General features: G+C 42.4%; 1 protein-coding gene across 1 annotated transcript; it reads right to left on the minus strand.

The window, feature by feature from the left end:
- Positions 1 to 478: 478 nt before the first annotated feature.
- On the minus strand, positions 479 to 20,560 carry cc2d2a (coiled-coil and C2 domain containing 2A). Its single transcript, XM_078259769.1, has 38 exons — positions 20,437 to 20,560; positions 20,180 to 20,261; positions 19,877 to 19,930; positions 19,599 to 19,679; positions 19,343 to 19,481; positions 18,905 to 18,993; positions 18,675 to 18,773; positions 18,001 to 18,081; positions 17,699 to 17,917; positions 17,404 to 17,563; positions 17,133 to 17,269; positions 16,667 to 16,798; positions 14,526 to 14,735; positions 14,287 to 14,393; positions 14,038 to 14,178; positions 13,658 to 13,814; positions 12,766 to 13,037; positions 11,548 to 11,725; positions 11,256 to 11,409; positions 10,923 to 11,070; positions 9,849 to 9,987; positions 9,524 to 9,727; positions 9,330 to 9,422; positions 9,142 to 9,233; positions 7,447 to 7,614; positions 7,252 to 7,309; positions 7,036 to 7,145; positions 5,774 to 5,870; positions 5,570 to 5,668; positions 4,626 to 4,802; positions 2,742 to 2,945; positions 2,528 to 2,617; positions 2,128 to 2,241; positions 1,822 to 1,956; positions 1,590 to 1,712; positions 1,446 to 1,504; positions 1,188 to 1,365; positions 479 to 836 (listed from the first exon to the last, which is right to left on the minus strand). The coding sequence occupies exons 3-38, from the start codon at positions 19,880 to 19,882 to the stop codon at positions 651 to 653; spliced, it is 4,836 nt and encodes a 1,611-aa protein (XP_078115895.1). The 5' UTR covers positions 19,883 to 19,930; positions 20,180 to 20,261; positions 20,437 to 20,560; the 3' UTR covers positions 479 to 650.
- Positions 20,561 to 21,756: the final 1,196 nt, after the last annotated feature.

The raw sequence follows: 21,756 nt of genomic DNA on the forward strand, positions 1-21,756 counted from the left end.
GGTGCACTATGAGTTCCTGCATGGTCACTTCTGTTGACGTTCCAAGTAAATTCAAAACAAAACAGAGAAAGCTCGCCCCATGTTTCCGTAACTGTCATGACTGTCACTAAGCCCCACCCCCTCCCCCAAGCATCTTGACGGTGATTGGCTGGAGTGTTTTGTTGTATTTTGGTGCCTATTCTGTGCCTCTAGTGTTTGTTTGACGTGTACGACCCCTGTGTTGTCTCCCGAGACCGGGCTGTTTCACGGTGTGTTCAGGGGGCAGGCAGCGAGCGGATCAAGGAGAGATGCCTACCATTTGAGACAAAAATGAAATCGCGCTGAAACCAAGCAGGAACTCATAGTGCACCTTTAATTCAAGGTCATTGGATTTGATGTACAGGTATCAAACTGGTAACTACCTATTCATTATATACATTAGATATACAATAGTGTGCTGTGTGTGAATAATGTAATTACATAAAGTTTTCTTTAAAAAAAAGAAAAGAAAAGCTAAAGCTCATTTATATACAGTACCAGTCAAAGGTTTGGACCACTTTCTCATTCACGTGAATGGGAGAGCGGAGCTCAGCCAGTGCTTCTCTACCCGGGTGTGTATTAACTGGTTTTGTAAAGCCCAGCGATCCACAGTAAGATGAGTGTCTCTTGTTTCATGTACGCACCAGTGAGGCCAGGTACACCCACACAGACAGGACATTATTGGGGTAGGGGTGCACATACACGGCCAGGGCAAACTCCACATTTGATGCCTGAACATTGTGAACTCCAGTGCTGTACACTGCCTCTATGATGGGCCGGATCTCAGAGAATGGCATATGCAGGGGGAATCCGGAAATCTAAAAGGAAAATAAAAAAATCTATTAGTTATTGGTGGGTTTGGCGCAGTGGATGTGACACATGCCTTTGGTGTGGGAGATCCAGGTTCGATTCCCACTGCGATACATCAACCAATGTGTCCCTGAACAAGACACTTAACCCCTAGTTGCTCCAGAGGCGCGCGACCTCTGACATATGTAGCATTCGTAAGTCGCTTTGGATAAAAGCGTCAGGTAAATGACATGTAATTTATGATAGGAGTTTATTTATGTGACGCCATGTGCATTACGCCAGCTGACATATCTTCCCAGAGCGGAGAAAATGATAGATTGATGACTGATGACATCATTCAACTGCCATTTCAGACTTACATTGTTGTCTCCCAGCAGGCTCTGCAACTCGTGGCGGTGCCCCTCCGCCATGTCCTGCCCCCCGCTCAGCTCCAGTTTGGGCAGGAATTGTTTCAGAGTAGTGGTGCAGTAGCGGTTCCAGCGGGTTGGGTGACGAGGGCGCCACTCCATGATCTTCTCCTTTAGGATCTTCTCAATTCTGTAAAAGTGAGATGGTAAATGTTTCGTCTAGCGTGTAATTGTAGCCTTACAAATCAACATGACACAGTGTTCACTTGCCTGTCCTGAAGCTCTGCTGCAGCTGCTCTGTCTGTGCCCCGATATACCAGCTCCTCTGGCTAAAGAGATTTAGATTTAGAAGAAAATGTAAAACAAATACCACTAAACATACAACAAGATTATAGATAAATGTTGAACACTCACTTGTACACTCGACAGCCCAGGGTGGGAGAAGGATCGGGAGAAAAACGGCTTCCACAAATTGGCTTTGGTGGTGTCAAAACTCACCGTCATTGGGGATGTATATTCTTGAATGTTGAACCACACCTGAATATAAATGTTGGCATTATTAAAATCATCTGCTGCAATCAAAATAAAGAATGAAAAGCCACATCGTGAACTGCTAATTTCATATAGTTGCTCCCTCTTCACTCACATTGTCAGCATTGACCAGACAACCAATGGTTTGCAGTGGGCAGAAGGTGTCATACTGTCCGTAGTACTGAGCACTGCTGGGATTCCAGATCAGGTAGCGGCTCTGCTCGAGGGTCAAGACATACGCTGTGGGTCCCTAAGACATAGAGAGATCAGAAAACCTTAAAGCTGCTGCAGAAAGACTCCAAAGCTCTTCATTCTTTTTATACATATATGTCTATACCAGAGATACACTTTTCATCTTATTAACTAATGAAGAAGTAAAAAAAAAAAGAAGCATTGTTGTTTACAAATGAGTGTTACACACCTCTGGTATAGCAGTGCCAATTATAAGCCAGGCTTTCTTGCCCATAGACAGGAAGTAGTTGCACAACAATACAGCATGTTCTTCTTCATCCCCTGCTAGGAGGGTGAGGAATTGCTAAAAACAAGAAGACAAGTTACAGTAAGATGGGCATTTCTTTCTTTTTTTCCCCTTTTTTGAAAGATATTTTTTTAGGGTTTTTCCTTTAGTTAGAACAGCTGAAGAGAGACAGGAAAGAGAGAGGGGGGGACGACACGCAGCAAAGGGCCCCGGGTCGGACCCGAACCTGGGCAGTTGGCAAGGACTGAGTCTACGTGGGGCGCACGCTCCACCAGGTGAGCTATACATGATGGGCATTTCACCTCCTCTTCCAATCACAATCGCTCAGAGAGGGTCCACTCACATCACAGGTGCTCCACAGGTCACAGACGCCGGAAAACGAAACTCTGTCCGGCAGAGAAGGGATGAGCGAGACAAATCGGGCAACCAGGGCCTGTGTGAGGATAGAGTCAGACTCTGTCACTACAGGAAATCTGATCAAGTAAGAAATACAAGCAATTACTACTAAAGAAAATAAGAGTAGCCCCTTTTCTACATTCACTTCACCAGCGACTGACCGTGGTCTCTTGGGGGTTATCGGGGGATGCATCCAGTAACTCCTGTGGGGGGTTGAGTGGTCGAATGTAGCGTGTGATGAAGACGGTCTTCCCATTGAGATCTATGACGGTGGTAATGCAGGGTCGGTCCGGGTAGCCCTGTGCTGCTTCCCTCTCGAACCTCTCTGAAGCCTGCAGTAAACGCTCATCCTCTTGGCTGTCAAACTGCATGAAAAGGTCAAAGGTTACAGCAGAGAAATACAGCTCAGCACCATGTACATGGATTAATATGCCTTGAGAATGATGCGGTCATAGATGGGAGAGTTAGGGGAGTAAAAAAATGGAAGAGTGTTTGACTGGAAGGTTACCTTCAATTCCTTTATCTAGCATATGTCGCAGAGCAAAAGCAAAAAAGTGGCACAAAAGGATAAAAAACAAAACTTGACATTACATTGATGCATAACCACCTACTTATAACAGGAGGACATATCTGATGAAGTATTGACATAGAAACTCAAATCAAAAGGAATGGATGTTGATAGGATCTGAACAGGGGTTAAAGTGGGCCGAAACGATCCGGATCAGTGTTCTGGCACCTTCGATTAATAAGTTAATTAATCTGATTGGCAGTTTCACACATCGTGTTTCCTGTTAGTTTAAAATAACGCAAAATATTCATCCCAGTGTTCCCCCTATTCACTCTCAGCAGCGCACCGCCGTGAGTCCGTGCACAAGGCAACTGTCTGTGGTGAGTTCACATGTCGGTAACAATAGCAGGACAGTTGCGTACTATCTAAACTGATCAGGTGAACAGGTGAAGATCACACTGTCGGCAACCTACCGGTTACAAACAGGCTCGGTAGTGAAGGACACAGTCTCATGCTGCATACGCGGTGTTTTTAGCCGAGCTAGATGGAGAATATTCAAATTAAACAGATCGGTGATGCTGCTCTGCCGTTAGCTGGAAGTAAACGTAGCCCTGGTGTGTTTAATGTGGAGTGACTGCGTCGGAAAGCCTTTTAAGTGCTTGTCAGAAATGCAGTTAACACACCAGTCATAATTTTGTCAGAAAAACTCAACTCCTTGCCGTTGCTCCTGGTGTTCTCCATTACTGTTTTGGAAGAAGGAAATAACGAGAGTAACAAGTGAACTAGCTCAAGTGAATTTTTCTTGCTGTGCTGTGTAGTTGATATAGACTTTAAAGTGGTAAGGAACTTTAAAGGACAATTCCGGCGCAAAATGAACCTAGGGGTTAAAAAAACGTGTACCGAGCCGACCGTTCTCTCGACCAGAGAACCAGTCGGACGACGAATGCCGTGCTTGAGTTACTGGTCACTGGTTGCACGGCGTTCGGCGTTTGACTGGTCGTGACTGTTTTCCCAAGATGGCGCCTGCTTGTATACGTGAACGCTACGGTCTTTCTAATCTATCTTTTTAATAAACTGTCTGTACACGTACAAAGTTCTCAATGCTTCGGTTTACATGTAGGGACCCTCATTATGCTACCGTGGTAGTGTGGTGCTATTTTGAGCCTTGTTAGTGGTAGAACATAGTGATTTTACCCTCTGCTCCAAAGACTAGCGTTAAAAGCTAATAATTGGTTTGCGCTAGCTTGTTTCAAGCTAGAGACACATTCGATTAGCATGAAAACAGATCCCAGACAACGGTTGACTCGGTACACGTCATTAACCCATAGGTTCATTTTGCGCCGGAATTGTCTTAGTTACATTTGAGAATAGAAGCCTTGGATCTTAGGGGTCCCCCACCTGCCAGATCTCACGTTAACCCCTTGGATCTGAAGACACACATGAACTAAGAGAAACTATCACACAGTGGTGCAGGCTGGCTACTAAAGAGCAAACAGGAGCCATCCTTGAGCTTGGCACTTAAACATACATGTCTTACCTTTTCTCTAACAGACTCTCCAGGCACCAGCTGGGGTTCAATGGTGATGAAGAGTGTGATGAATGCTCCCTCACTCAGGCTCCGCAAAGTATCGTAGGCACCATTAGTGCCATAGCTGCGCTCCTTACTGTAGCCCAGCAACACCGCCGGTGTATGCACCTTGAATGTTCCATCAATCTATCCAATGGAATAATAATACATGAGTCTGCAGTTCAGGTAGTCAGTGTGCTTATCTGAAACAAAGACTGAACAAAGAACATTTTTGGTAACAGAATTGACTGTTCCTTTACTACAATCTATGTTGGCAATATTGCAGCTAATGTATTGGGACAAGACAAGTACCTTAATTATAAATATGAACAATATTTAAAAATATATGGTTAGCGGCTAGCAAGAAAGCCATAACATGAAAATAGTTAGAGATTCCAGATTCAAGAGGTTTATTGTCATAGGCACAGTAAAAACAACTTACACCGTGCAATGAAAAGCTTGCTTTGCCAGTCTTCCTTACATAATACAATTAAGCTAAAAACAAACAATAACCAAAGTTGTAATAAATAGTTTGAAAAGAGATATAAAAAAAAATGGTTAAAGTGCATAAGACAGCTCTGTATGTGGTGTGAGTCCAGCGCGGTACAGACCGAATCTCCACCAAAGACATATTGTGACGAATGTTCTAAGTATTGAGAGAATAAAAGAAATCTACGGGCTAATAAATACTGGCAATACTGGAAAAAATGGATTGTGTTTCTGAACTCAGGAAATGATAAATGACAATTTACTGTATTGTACTGGCATGTATCTCCATCAGTATAATGTTTGTATGAGTGTATAGGTCACCAACTGTTTGTTCTGTTTGATTGTATCTTTGTTTCTTTAAGAAAAATAAAGTATATATGTATATATATATATATATATATAAAAGACTGATCAGAGACTCTCACCCTGGACTGAGAATAAATGGTGCTGAAAGGAATCTTGACGGAGCCCAGCCAGTGCTTCTCTACCCGGGTGTGTATTGATTTCGCTCTGTCTTGGTCCTTCTGTGGAGCAAAGGGTGTTAAATTATGAAGCAAAGAACAAATCATACAATTCAAGGAACATGTTCTGATATGATTGCTGTGAGCGAAATATAAAGTGTTACTCACCACTCCAGTTTCATAAACCACCTCATCAAATATGTTGATGAAGACTTCGTCTTTGACTGATTGTAAGACAGCAGCGCTGTAGTCCCCATTTGGGGCACTGTAGAGAAGAACAACAGTTTTACATATTATGTAATTTGTTGGTGTTCCTTAGTGTGTTACTACAGTATCTGGAAGGTGTTTGGTTTTGAAGGTATATAAGTAGATAAAGCTGATTTGGAATTGGCCACAAGTAGCACCCAGTGGCCGTAAAACCAGGGCTGCAACTAACAATAATTTTTTACTGTCGATTTAAGATCTTGTTTTTTTTTTAGATTATTTTTGGGGCATTTTAGGCCTTTATTTCCACATGACAGATGAAGACATGAAAGGGGAGAGAGAGGGGGGAATGACATGCAGCAAAGGGCCGCAGGTCAGAGTCCAACCCGCGGCCACTGCGCCAAGGAGTAAACCTCCACATATGTGCGCCCGCTCTACCAACTGAGCTAACCCGGCCAATAAGATCTTGTTTAATCAGTTGTTTGTCTATAAAATATCAGAAAAAGTTGAAAAATGTCAATCAGTGTTTTCCAAAGCCCAAATTGAAGTTGAAATTGAATGTCTTGTTTAGCCCAAATTTTAAAGATATTCAGTTTACTGACAGAGCAGTGAAGAAACTAGAAAATATTCACATTTAAGAAGCTGGAATCAGAGTTTTACTTTTTTTTTTCCATCAAAAATAATTGGCGATTAATTTAATGGTTGACAACTAATCGATGAGTCCTTGCAGCTCTACATAAAACTCCGACGTAAACATTTATCATAAAAGACAAAAGCCAAGCCATGAAATCCACAGCTGGCACCTGAACGGTAGTCTCGCATTGCCAGACCTTCCTCCACCGCGCTGCGGAGGAGGGTCTGTCTAGTCCACACAGCATTCCTGGATGGGAGAAAAACGTGTTCTGGTTTATTGGCATCTCTTTAAACCAATCACAATCATCATGGGCGGTCGCTAAGCGCCAGACGGAACCACGGTGCCTCTGCAAAATAGTCTCAGGAAGGAACTTGTTTTGGTGGAACATGTGTACGTTCAAAAGTAGTTTTAGTCGTGCACCAGAAAACTCAGATTGGACAGATAGTCTAGCTAGCTACCCTAGCTGAGGAGCAGTTAACCATAGTCCTCACAAATCCACCGGAGTTTAAAATGCCAACACAAAGAAAGAGGAAGGGGATGTCCGGCGGCACCGGAACAATCCCAGAAGTGGAACTTCGTGGATATAGACTACCTGAACGGTAGCTGCAGCTCCTCGTTCCAGCAGGGGTTTGGTCCATCAGCTGTGGTTGTTTGAAGCACTGTGCGCTGGAAGGAGACCTCCACAAAGGGCCTCACTTGTACCTACATCACACCAATGCAAAACACACACAAAACACAGACACAATATAGATCGCATGCCAATAAAAAAATCTTGCTGCCAATCAGCTATAGAGGACAGTTATTGTACCTGGCTGAGGAGCCAATCACTGCCCTGGATGGCACTCTGAGACGACTGTCCTGGTTTACTGAAATAAACACACATTAACACAAAAGATTAACTTTCTGTTACATGTCTAAAATGTATCATTTCCTGAGGGCAATCAAGGCTTTCGCACTCCGTTCTAAACTATTCTGAATTTGACTGGGTGCACTCCACACTCACTTGGACTGGGGCCTGCGGATGGGGATGTCAAAGGCCCGGATGATGTTGATCAGCAGTTTGATGTCTCCATCAGACAGATTCTGAGCCGTCACCTTCTTCCTCGCTTTCCTCTGAGGTTTCAGCGGCCGCTTGGGTTCAGCCAGCTTGAAAAGGTTCAGTCCCAGAATCCTGATTGTCACAACAAACAGCTGTTATTATTTAGTCGACAACCAACAAGGGACTGCTCATTTAAACCAATATCAGACTGTCTGCACATCATTTATCGAGAGATCACATTTTTCATTCAAGTGTGGGATACGATTATTACCACCGACAGTACGCAGTCCCTCCAGGTATCTGCGATTTTATGATCACAATACTAATTTAGCTGTTGAAAAATGGAACCACTAAGGAGAAAAGTGTTTTATTCTGTTCCTATTATTATGTATTTGTGTTGTACGACCAGAAATATGCAGGATTAAATTGTGGCACAGGGGGCTAACAGGAAGACGATTGCTTCACTTGTTTGAACAAAGGAGTTATACCTGCATATTATAGGCAAACTGTGCCTTGCAAAGTGTTTAAGCACATAATATAATAATAATTAACAGTGTTAGTTTGGAATAAATGCACTCAATGACCAGTGAGCTGTCTTTCAGTATTCTTATAGCGAGCAAAGCTAGATTCATAACTTCCACATTAGTTCTGTAATAAATATATTATAAATGATTACTGTATATAGCAAAATATGTTAGGCACACAACTGTAGAATTGTAACTTTATCAATTCCTGCAATTTTACAGCAAAAAAGGAAACACCCCAAAAAATCTTTGTTTTAGTGAAATAAACGGCAAAATCCTGAAAGGACTGAATACTACACGACGTCTATTGTCACTACTGTACTGGTACTCAGGGTTCAAACTAAATGGAGAGACAAAGACACAGATGGTGGGAGAAAAAGAAAGAAAATCATACCCTGAACCTGCACCACTGTAAAAAAAAGAATAAAAAAAAAAGAAGAGAAGAAGCATAGCAGAAATATAACAGAAGAATGGAACAGAGAAGATTACATAACATTCACTTTCAATAATGAAAAAGAAATGTGCAAAGTAACACCCAACAGCATGATTGTCGTTGGCAGCTGTACATTATTATCTATACATCTGCACACATAACATCAAAGACTACAATTAATTTTACATTTTCCGTTATTATGTCCACATGTTTTGAAACCTGCTCTAAAACACCGCCTTGAGCGGTTCCAGGAGACAGTCATACTCAGCCAGGGGAATGTCGTGTTGCGTTCAAGATCAGATAGAGACTGAAGCAGCACCAGGCCAAGAAATGATTACATTACATCAGCCTGTGATTTATATAGGCCTTGTTGCACTTTCTGATTCTGGTTGATTTGGATGCAGATCCCACAGTTTAAAGTAATCCAAGTTATCTAACCTTTCCTTTACAACTTGAGCAGGGAGTGTAGGCACTGTTTGTAATTTTTAAATTATTTTTGACAATGGGAATAAACGTAGGATATACAGAAAGTATACATTACATGCATACATGCTTGAATTACTGTTTTGTGATTGGCAAGACAGAAAGAAAAATTACGGTAACATGCATAACGCACACATGAAAAAATGTCAGTAGTGAAAGATGGGAGTTAAAAGCGAGACAGAATATATGGTGAGTTAATAGGCCTGAGGAGCTATTTACCCGATGCTTGGTATTTCCTCTTCTACCACCAAGTCAGACAGAATGTAGTGATGCTTGGCAAGAAGAAATCTGTTGATGACCGATTCTCGGATCTGTGGAAAAAGGCAAGATTATCATCACCACTTATTTTTCTTATGTGCCAACGACTGGGGTAATACATACATATTTACATTACACAGGCTACTCACCTTCTGAAGGTATTTGGCTACTAAGGCTCGGTGGGAATCCAAATGTTCTTTAGTGTCAACTATCTCTCCTTCTTTCAGTCTCTTTTCATATTCCTGAAATCATTGTTAACCAAAAGAAGAAAAAAATAAATAGCCTCATACAGAGTTAATGCATCCTTATCCATTGCAATATTGTAAATGTTTGAAAGGCTGACCTGGAACACCTTATCTGTGACCTCCCTCTCCAGGGAAGGAACACACTTGTAATTTCGAAACTCTGCAACTTCCTGGTTCCTGAGCATGAGCAGGCGAAATCTTTTGGACCTCTCCAACTCTTCATCAGTCACAAAGTTAAACTCCTCCTGCAGCTGTTCTAGACGGAAGTACTCTGGAGCTGTTACCTCTCCACTAGTGGCCACCTGGTGAATCCCAGGTACAAAGAAAGAAGCCATGCTTTTTTTTTTTTTAAATCACAAAATGGCCAATCACCTGGATGCTCAGACCACTTGTTTATGCAAAGTACTGTATTCTGATACGCACTTTTAGCAGCTGCATGATGGAGGCATTTTTTGGATCGTTGGGGTCCAGTCGTGACTGTGTGGCCCACTCTCCAATCTTCTTCATGTCATATAGTCCAGATGCCCCAATAAATGTAACAGCATCAAGACGACTCAAGCCACTAAAAACACGAAGAAAGAAAGTGATTAATACTTTTAAAAACCAATTACCATAGACAAGGTACAAGGTTTCGGAGCAGACTTTGCCGATTTTAGACCAGCTCTGTGTCATCTTAGTGTGGGCAGTGTATGCAGATTGATTAACGGTGTGCGGTGTGGCGCTGCTGTCTGTGGAGTGTAATCCAGCAGATCTCGGTAGACCTTCGCTGCTCTGCTCCGTGGAGAGAGAGCACCACAGCAAAAAAACACACACCATTCATCTGCACTCACTGCTCACACTGAGATGACACAGAGCTGGTTTAAAATGGGCAAAATATATCTTTGAAAGGACTACTCAGGCACATAAACTACAGACTGCACACACCATACATTACTGATGACTAATTTTCCAAGCACACTGTTTTAAGACTTATTTCAACCACAGGCTGCAGCTTATTTCAATGTGATATAATACGTAACTTGCAGAGACTTGAACCTTCCTTCAGACCGATGCATTCAGGTACAGTTGTATAAAGCTCTGACATCAATGTTTTGGGAATTTGCATAAAAAATTATTGAGCCTTGATATTCATTTATGAGCTATGTTATCAGACAATAAGCAAACATAGGATAGGTTTATGGCATGGCACGTTGAATATGTTGTTCATTGCAACATTAATGTTGAGGGACTTTTAAGAAACTTCCCCTGCTGCATAACCTTTGATGCAAAAAAAGTTTAACATGATTGATTACTTAAACAAGTTTCAAGTCTGAGCATGTTGCTAAGTTTATATCATGCTGACATAAACTGAAACCACTGGCTTCCACTGGATCCATGAATATAAACACCTGTAGTCATGTTTGGCAAAAGGTTAGCTGTGATGTAAATCATACAGGATATGTAGTTAATGAACTAAAACATGCACAACCACCAGTACTGTCCTTTAAGTGACATTACCTGTGTATGCCACCATGTTGTTGAGACACAGGAGGGGCAAGTGCTACATCGTCCTCCCCAGACCCCCAATAAACACGACACGACAGCTTCCCAGAGGTCAGCAGGGTCTGTTTGTTACTGCCATCCGCCTCAAAGGAGAGGGGCACGTCTGATGAGGCATACAGAGAGGACGAGACACAGGGAGACAGGGACTGAGATCACTGAAAAGTCCATGGACAACAAATGAAAGGGCAATCAATCACATTCAAATATAGATGTTATCCTTGGAGTGGGAATATATTTGTGGGTGACAGTGTTTCAGGTCTGAGCTTGCGTTAAATAAAAGGCATTTACCACTTCCTACACCCTCATGGTCGAACATCACTCTCTGGTTGCTGCTAAACTCAAACTCCTCAAGAGAGACTCTGTCTGCAACAACGGAGGGTTCTGGCACTGGAACAAACACTTGAGCCAGGAGGTAGCATGATGAGCCAATCTCCTCAAACACCTAGCGCACACACACACACACACACACACACACACACACACACACAAATGAGAAATGAATACAGATCATGGACTAATCTATCACTCAGATTTGTGGATTAGACAAAGTGGCAGCATGACAAATGTGTCTGGTCTGTACCTGCAAATTGATGCTTTGGGGACAGTTAACTATCTTGAGATTGAAAATCTGGCCAAAGTGTACTCTGAAATCAGTGTTCAGGGAGCGGCTGTCCGTTCTGGAGACTTCTTTGTCATTATAAAGGATCTTGACGAAAAGAGAGCGCCTTGTTACATCCTCTCTTCGAGCTGTTTCAGGCCTACAACAGGGAGTAAACAAACCAGATGAAGAACGTCCACAATAGAGCTCAACAGTGTAGTTCCGAAAGTGAAAATCCCATTCATTTTCTCCATAAGGATTTTGATAATTAGTCTTAGTGTCCTGTGACCACGAGCTACAAGACTGTGAAACGAAGGTTTATGCAGCTGTAGAAGCCACAAGTCTGTATGATATTAACCTTTTCTTAAGAAAAATGTGTTTTATCTGCAATGCCATGGTGGAGTACTACACTACCAACAATCCTAAGCGTAACAGCGACGTCTCTGATTGGTAGAGCTCGCTGTTACCATAGAAATGTTTACTGAATCTGCGAACAGCTAGTGAGCTGGGCTAGTACCACTAATGTCTATGATCATTAATGTTCACAGTCAATCAATGGAGCAATTGAATGGGGAAAATCACTTTCTGGAACCAGAGCCTTTTGAAAATGTAGGCGGTCACTGTTGAGCGTTATGCCACAATGATAGTGTAGTTCTTTTATTTCAGATGGAAATCATCTTACTTTTCTCAAAACAAGTGAAAAATCTGCCAGAGGATATTATATTTCAACATGTAACATATTTTACTAAAACTCTTGAAAGAAAGTAAAACTGAATTGGAGTTAACACTAACCCTTTTTAAAGCTATAGTGCGTAGTTTCTGTCTCCCCTATGAGGAATTCTAAGTAATGACAACAACACTGTCGGCGCGTCCGCATGATACAAGCCTTCTGTGATCGTGCACGCGCCCCCACCCCTCCTCCACACAGTTGCTAGTAGCCAAGGAGGACACGGAGGATTTAAAAAAACATGATGGACTACATTGAAGAGGTCATTATCTTCACTCGGATGCCACAATCTTCTAAACATAGCGATACTGAGAAACACAGAGAGAGTTGTGTGGAGCTGATAGTCTTTATTAGCTTTGTAGCAACTCATTTGGCAATGGCTTGAATGTAACAGACGTGTATTAATATCAAAAAGTTACGGACTAAAGCTTTAAAGAAACCCAGACCAACACTCTCTGTGTTTCTGCTCATACCTGGGGCAGAGTTCACTGGCGGTGATGTTTCCAGATGCAGACAGCTCAGGGATCAGGATGGATTCTCCGGGTTTCCTGCGTATCCTGGAGGCTTTCTCTCTGACCCGCTGCTCTATAGAGTCAAAGTCAGGCTTCTCTGGAGGCTCGGGCTTTGGGGGACCTTCTTCAACGGGCCCTTCTGATTCGCTCCCATCCTGGTCTTCATCTTCTTCTTCTGTCTCATCCAGTGCCTGGCCTTTCTTCTTCTTTTTTCTCTTCTTCTTTTTGGTTTTCTAAAAAAAGAAAACATAGGATGTGTGTGTGTGTGTGTGTGTGTGTGTGTGTGTGTGTGTGTTAATATTGTGTATATATTTTTCACATAAGGTCCAAGAATGTCTTGATTTCAAAACAGAATTTGAACTTCATTTATTTATTATTCTTTATGTGAGACATTTATTATAGGTAAGATGCATCTATTTAAAAGATTCTGCTTGTACAGCAACATGTTCAGGTGTAAGAACATCTGGCTAAGCTAAGGGAAATAAATATTAAATAGGTAGGGACTATAGCCTGACTAAAACTGGATTATTGAGGCCGAAATCGATATTTGTTCAAAAAATCTGTATATATCTCATATATATATATATATATATATGAACATAACATAAGCAAACAAACTTCATACAGATCCCTTAAATTTCTTTTGTTTTTTTTCATTGGGCCCAAGATACATACCAAGCAGAATATTACAGTTTAACAATCACCCTGTTAGTGCTATCTGATGGGAAAAACTATGTTTCTAAATTATTTTAAACTTACTTTGGCATTTTTACCCTTATCCAGCGACACAGTACTGATATATTTGCAGTAAGCTAATAAAAAGCTGAGTTATCTGTGTGACTGTAATAGGTACCTGTTTCCTTCTACAGAGCTTCCACTCCTGCAGCTGTTTCTTATACTCTGCAAACTTTTTCTGGTAATCCTCCTCGATCTCGGCCTCCAATTCCACAACCTCTGCCAAGATTTCATCTTCGTAATCTCGCTCATCTGACGTCCGGTCCACATTCTCTCTGGAGTAAGGTTGAAAAAAAGAAAAACACAGCACATTAATATAAAACGGAACAAGCATCTAAACAGCTAAATGAGAAAATACACACATCATCCAGCAAGCATTTGTTCGGGGTAGAAGTGAATGTGTAATCAGAGCATTTTTATTATAGTTCTATGGAGCAGCGTCAGCAAATGTATTATCACAGACATGGGCCAATTGTCTAACTACACAAAGAGATTTACCTTCTGAGCGAGAGCTTATAGGGCGTGTTGGTAAACTTCTGAAAGTCTCTCAGGGCCTTGAGCTCCTTCCACACTTTAACTATGTGCTTCAGCAGAGTCCTGTCTTTCTCCTGCTCACTGTCTCGCAGCTGCCGTGTGTTCCTGTGATATTCAGGGGGAAAACATACATCGTGTATCTTGCTTGTCAAGACTCTTTCTGTCTTTCTAGACTGAACAGGACTTGGATTGAACACAAGCTGGGTAACTCACCTAACCTCCAGACTGTACTCAGATATCCTCTGCTGCATGGCTTGAGTAAGGCTCTCCCCGCCATGGATCTCAAGTATATTCCGCAACGCACTCCTTAATCCATTCAACTGCAGCCCACAGGAAACATACAAGGTATATATGTGGCTTATTTGATACAATAGATTTCTAAATGTATTCAGGAATGTAAGAAAAGTTTTGCAGAGTCGTCGTGACAGCTTTACTATTCAGACAAAGTTTACCTTGTCTGTAAGATGTCCTGTGAGATTATTGTGCTGCCTGGTGAGGTACTGATCATACAGCTGAGCCAGACGGGCCCCCAGCACATGTTCGCGACTGAAGAGTGGGTGATGGGAAAAGATCAGCCCAGAGACATCCACATCAAGCTGGTAGTCTCCCTCGGGGTCCGCTGCACCAGCAATGTACAGATTTGCATACTTGGACTTCACCGCCTGGGGGATAGAACATCATCATTTGTCATGCAATGTTCTGGAAAATAATAATCACAATGAAATATACGCAGTGCTTGTGTTTAGCTTGAGTGTATCTAAGTATGTGTGCAAGCTTAAAAGAAGCATAAAATTGGCAAGATTGATTGAGCACCATCAGGGAGCGCTGTAATGAAACGTTATGCATGACAAAAATGTAAAATAAACACTCAATTGGACTACAATGGATGCTCTGTTTTCCAGATGATCAAATATTGCAGCTGTGCTTATCTCCAGAGTGAGAAACAAAACATGAGAATGTGAAAACAAGAGTTCTTTGGGGGTTTCCCATTCAAGACACACCCAACCAGAACCAGATCTCAACACTGTTTTGGATCTGTTTTTTCAGGGTTTCCATTTTTGTCATATTTTGCCTCTGTGGTCTGCAATGTCATTGCAACGCTTGAGATCAATGAATTCAGGAGTGTGAATAAGGTCTAAAATTAGCTGCTTCCAATAACGATGCAGACGGACAATGTCATCTGACACATACAGTAATTTGTCATTCAGCTGTAAAAAGAAGGGAACCTATGTGAGATGTGCTGTTCATTGACAACAGTTCAACGTTGAACACCATAGTTCCCTCCAGGCTCGTCACAAAGCTCAAGGACCTGGGATTAAACACCTCACTGTGCATGTGGATCCTTGACTCCCTGACAGGCAGACCACAGGTGTGAGGGTGGGCGGACACACCTCTTCCACCCTCATCCTTAAACCTACATTGTGTCATTTTTTGAGTTGATTCTTAGTAAAAGCCCCTTTGTTCTTTCACAAATATGTGCTCATGCATGTGTTATTACTTCCACCAACTAATCAAAGTATTCTCGTAAGCATAGAATCTGCCATTTACAATCATTCAGAATACATACGGGCGAGTTGCTCGAATGACGGCCGGCATGTTGCGCCTCCATCTTTAAAATACATTAACCAAAGAGGGACATACAGCCGCCTTTCGCCCTCTTGCAGTCGGTGGAACCGTGATGAATGCCAGGTGGAGATTACTCACCAGGGAAGCGAAAAAGACAATTAAAACGACAACGCGACAGGCAAAGAAACAAGACCAAAGTTAATATTGGAGTGGCTAGAACAGCTGCGTGTAAACAATGGAGATACTAAGAGCCAATTTCGGGTTCTAAAAGTCTAAAGAGATGATAGTGGAGTTTGCGAAGAAGTAGGAAAGAAACTACGAACCCCTTAATATCAACAGGTCCTCAGTGGAGAGGTGCACTGCAAACCTTCAAGTAACATGGTGTCCACATCACCGATGTGGCCTGACCTGGGCACTGCATACTGACTCAGTGGTGAGAAAGGCAAGGGAGAGGCTGTTTCACTTCAAGACGCCTGAGGAAATGTTGGTATCCCCTCAAATACTGAGGAATTTCTACTCCTGCGTCATCTAGAGCGCCCTGATGGGGAATATAGGGGAAAGGACTGCAAGGCCCTGCAGAGAGTGGTTTGTTCAGCTGATGACACAATAGGAGCTGCTCTATCCTGCCTAAATATAATTTAATTTAAAGATCCAAACCAGCCTTTTCTTTCTGTTGAGGTCGGGTATAAGGTAGCAGATACACCAGGCCAGCACTGACAGCACATCCTGTATTTCTTTAAATGCCCAGTTTGGAGTTTTGATGTAGCTGTATATTGTCTGCAGAGATGATATCACAGATGTGTCAGCCTCCACCTCTGCTCTACTCCCTGATAAAAAACACCTCCCACCCACCCTGTTCCTTTGTACCAAATGCCAAACTGCCCTTCTGCTTCTTCTTTTTTAATGGCAAAGGGGTTAGAGAACACCCGTCTGAGGGTGCCACAACACTTTCAGTGTATGGCTGTGCACGGTTCTTTAGATGTGGCAAATGAATGGAGTGAATGAAGTGAGAGTGGGCGTTTCTGACCTTCCTGTACACAGTGTGCAGTGCAGGATCCAGGTCCTCCTCCATGTGGAACAGAGGGGGTCTGGTGGACGATTCCTTTATGGGGTCAGGCAGAACCATGATTCTGCCATCATCTCCAAACCACTTCTTTCCCTAAATAAAGAGTTAAAAAATATATAGATTTAGGGTGCTTGGGTAGCTCACCTGGTAGAGCGCAAGCCCATATAAAGAGTCTTAGTCCTTGACGCAGCGGCAGTGGGTTCAACTCCGACCTGCGGTCCTTTGCTGCATGTCGTTCCCCCTCTCTCTCCCCTTTCAAGTCTAAGCTGTCCTGTTGGAAATAAAGGCCTAAAATGCCCAAAAAATAATCTAAAAAAAAAAAAAAGATACATAATATATAAAAATAATAAATATATATATATTAAAGAATTCATGGATTCAGGGCCAGTGACACTGTTGAACTGTGTGGCATGTGGGTTAAAATTACCTCCTCCATTTTCAAAATGCGGTTCTCCAGAATGTTCTCATTGGTCAGGGATATAGGAGGCCTCTCCCCTACATACAGACCCTCGTCCTCCAGATAACGAGGCTTCATGTTTTCAGGCAGTTTAATGGTAGTTGGGACTGTGACAATGATAGATAGAATGCAGTTAAAACATTTTAAAGATAGTTAATATCCTCAACAGAATATTAAAGCTGACACTACAGTATTTGAAAGCTGTGTGTTTATAGAGGGGGGTTTGTACATTAAAGAATACCTGTTCGAAAACTCGGCGTAAAGAGAAGCTCACTCTCTCGCTGAATACGTTTTCGGTACCCAACATACTCTGCTTTCTTTACTTCCAGGAAGTCCCTTGACGATTGTTCAATGACGAATAAATCCTCCTCTTCATCCCGCACAAGAGGAGCCGCTTCACTCTAAAGCGGGACGAAGAATATAAGGCGAGAATATGAGGAATCCCCTCACTCTTATGCAACTGCAGCTACAGAACAGGTGGAAATAATCATGATACACACGGATCATTTCTTACAATATCATCGTCGGTGTCTTACCTGGTCTTCATTTTCATCTTGATTATCTTCATCTACTTCAGCAGCTTCCTGCTCTTCAACAACACCGCCTCCTCCTTCTTCATCACTGTCCTTCTCAGTTGTTTTTTTCTGTTTTTCTCTTTTCTTGCTCTTCTTCTCAGTCCCATCTTGTGGTTCCAGCTCAAAGTTGAGTGTAAAGAAACTGTATGCCTCTTCAGCAGTGGGTAGGCCTTTTTCTGTCTGTATTTGCAAATAATGATTAAATACACACAACACAAATAATTTGTTCCTTAAAATGATTGCAATCTTGTCTCCAGCCTTACTCGTCTGGCTGCTTCTCGGAATGTGACCCTGGTTCTGAGGGCCAGAGGGTCCTCGTGTCTTCCAGCTCTGTCCGGATCTATCTGTAAAACACTGGGAGTAAGGCTGCGTTCACACTGCCTGCGTCGGCCTAACGGTCAACGGCAAAAACGCAGGTCTTTTCATTCATTTTGAATGGGGGTAGTGCGTTAGGGCTGCGGCGGGGGGTTGCCGCAGAGGGGACGCTCAAAAAAAGGCAGCGGGCCTGCAGCAAAAAGTTGAGGCCGACTCAACTTTTGGAGAAATGCAACCCCACGTCACACTGCGGTGGCCAGTCATGTAGTCGGCGATCAGACTTGTCAGTGTGTTTTGAGCTATGGTTTGAGGCGGTGTGAGAATCCCATACAGTGAACAGGAAACATCACTGCCACAAGAAAGTTTTTAAACATTATTAGGGTAAAAAAACAAACCACAAGCACTGAACTGCCCGGGAGTTTGTGTAACAGCTGAAAGTTTCCTCGCTCGTCTCTTTTCTTTCTCTCTCTCCCCCTGTGAGTGCGGTCAGAAACGATCTGACGGAAAACAGTAATTGTGAAATATAATATAAACTTGTCCTTTGTTGGGAGGATATCACACAAATGGGCCGTTTCATTGACAATCCCCCCGCCGCACCATTGTGTAAAATCATCATTCAAACCTTGTCAAACCTTGTTACAGTGTCTCTGTCTCTGAGGCTCTGCAGGCGACTGGCTGGCTCGAGAGAGGACTCCTGCTGCTGGAGGCTCTCACCTTTAGACTGGAACACAAGAGGCCATTCTTATAAATACAAGTTTTTGCAAAACAGGCAGTTTTTTGGAATAGGATATCTTTAGTAATCATATTCAAATACAAGCTAGTTTGTGCACACAAAAGAGACTTTGGGTTTACTCTGGCTGCTCTCAGTCTCTCTTCCAGGCGCTGTGTCACAAAGCTGTCTAAATGCTGAGAGCTGGCAGAATGCTGCATTCCTGAGAGACCTAGAAGACAAAGCACACCATTAAAACAATAATTACATTGATTACACAGTTTTGTATTATTACTCCACCGACAATCTCATATCCAATGCTGGAACTGACTGCTTATATAGGATACATAGGATAGGATATTGTCATTTTTATACTCACTTGAGAAAGGTGTTGTTTAGGTTTATTTCGAGAAGTTTAGGTCATTTTGTGAAATGAAAAAAAGTGCTTATATGCTGCATAATAAGGTCATAAAGTACTGTTTTGGTACTGCTACTGGTAATTTTTTTGAATGATATCCCTAAACAGCCAAAAGGCATAAAGGGGGAGAGGAGGCAAGTTTAGAGAGAAGATGGACACTAACCTCTCTGAGAACCAGTCGGAGGTCTTGACAAAACCCCAGAGTCGCTTGCCTTGTCAGCTGATCCCTCATCTTCACTTTGGTGCTGAATGGTAGAGATCTCCTCCACATAGGACTCCTGGGCTGAAGACTGGTCAAGCAGCTAACATATGCCAAGAGATGAATGTATACATATACTGTTCTATATAGCTTGTACTAAGTGGGTTTTATGAAACTGGCATTAATGCAATTAAAGAATGGGTGCAAGAGGAAAATGTACCCTTTTCTTCCGCCTCTGTCTCTGATCCCTTAACGTGCGTTTCAGTGTCTCTCCTGGATCTTCCTCACTGCTTTGAAGTTCCTGTTGCAACACAGCAACAATGATAAACAGCAAGACTGCATATGCAAACTGTAATTCTATACACACTGCTTGTTAGCACAGCTGGGAAAGGGTGTACTGGCAGAGGCAAGAGTGAAGGAGATTGGTGTTGAGCAGCCAGCAGCACACACAGGAGGGGAACTAGAGGCTACAGGCTTAGCTACAAAACACACACCAACCTTCATTGTAGTTTGCAGTTTCTCTTCACTCAATTTGCTCGACGGAACCAGAGCCTATCAAGTATAATTAGATTTACTAAAGCGTTGGCAGCTCTTCTATCTGTGTTCCTGACTTTGAGTGTGTACAAAGTGAGACACTCCTCTAGCTCATGTTGAGTCTTGTTAGGGAGGGCTCTCGTTCAGTTTGTGCTGGGTGCTGGATTAACTCTATACTGTCATTGTCAGTCCACAGAAACAACGCAAAATATAATGTTTATCAGTAATAATATTCATTTAGGACCTAACGTGTATGTATACATTTACCTGAGTGTCGTCCTCATTTTTATTTTTTACCAAAGTGTCTTGCAAAGCACGTCGTTTCTTCTGCAGTTTTTCTCGAAAGTCACTAAAACAGAAATAAAGCCAGTCGTTTTAAAACAAATAGAGCTAACTAATTAGCTTAGATAGCTAAACGTGGCATGTAGCTAGCTATAGCGCTAACGTTAACGTAAGCTGATGAAATTGGTAATTGCAGAAACCAATAAGGAACAACTAGCTACTGTAAGGTTAACTGCCGTTACCTTGAGGAGGCCAGGGCGGCGAGGATAGTTTTCTTTACAATAAAGAAAGTAACGTTACAGAAAGTCAGGTCAGGACTGTGATCACTGTTGTTGTGGTCTAAGCTAAAGTTAGTCTGTATTACAACCGGCTAACCATAGAGTGTATGCGCTTTACTTGCTACAATGTATGTATCCCTCCCTTTTCCGAGCGAGCGCCGTTTTCGCTGCCCGTTATATTATTCTTTCTTTTACTGCCTATGGTTATATTATACATCCATGTCGCTGCCTAGTAACGAGATAAACTACTCCCGACGATCACCGGAAGTCCCGCCCTACTATGATTTGATTGGCTAGTCCTCGGTACCTTGACGCGTCTTTGTGATTGGATGTTAGCTTCACCGGTTTTTCTGTCGGCTGGTCATTCGTGATCAACTGACTGTAAATATAAAATCGTTTTATACAGTCTATGGTTATGATTCATAACCATATTGGATATTAAATGAACTTATTACACTCAATCTTGAACCACGTGTTGCCTTCGAGAAAAACAACGGTTTAGAAACTGTGTAAGAGTTATTTTATCCAAGGAAAAGGCTTTGTTTACGTATGCCCCTTAATAGCCTATCAGTGTGGTAAATTAAGAAAAATTAAGATATTTCCTATTTCGTAATAAAGACAAGGGGCACTCTGGGCCACACCATCATAGAAGAGCAACTGTACAATGCATTGGAGACATGACATAATCCATTTTTTTTCATGATTTAAAAAGGGAAAACGTTATCATTATCAATTATTATTGTTATATTAAAAATTTGCAGTTATTTTTCTCTCTCTCTCTACCCAGTCCAGTCCAGGACAGCATCATGGCTCTCTCCCAGTGGCCAGGTCTGCCCGGTGTAGATGATGCTCTGCTTCCTCCAGGTCCCCCACGGCTCCTGCCACCGGCCTCTGAACATCTTCAATCTGGAGTTTAAATATATAATATAGTCAGAGCAAGGCAACCAAACACCACTATGCACCACTCGCAGCGACCGCCCCCTTTGTGCCCCCATGTTCGGAAAAAAAACTGCAAAAGTGCATTTTGGGGGTGATCTCTAGCTCACCTGGTAGAGCGTGCCCCCATGTATGCTGAGTCATTGGCAGTTGCCTGGGTTTGAATCAGACCTGTTGCCCTTTGCTGCATGTCATCAGCTCTCTCCCCCCCTTTCCTGTCATTCTCCAGCTGCTTTGTTGCATAATAAAGGCAATAAAAGCCCTAAAAAATGTTTAAAAAAATATTACAGCTCACTCATTTTGACTTTTCACATATTTTGCAATAATTTCGTCTCACACATGCTTCAG

This window comes from Sander vitreus, chromosome 9 (genome assembly GCF_031162955.1).
Source record: "Sander vitreus isolate 19-12246 chromosome 9, sanVit1, whole genome shotgun sequence".
Lineage (NCBI taxonomy): Eukaryota > Metazoa > Chordata > Actinopteri > Perciformes > Percidae > Sander > Sander vitreus.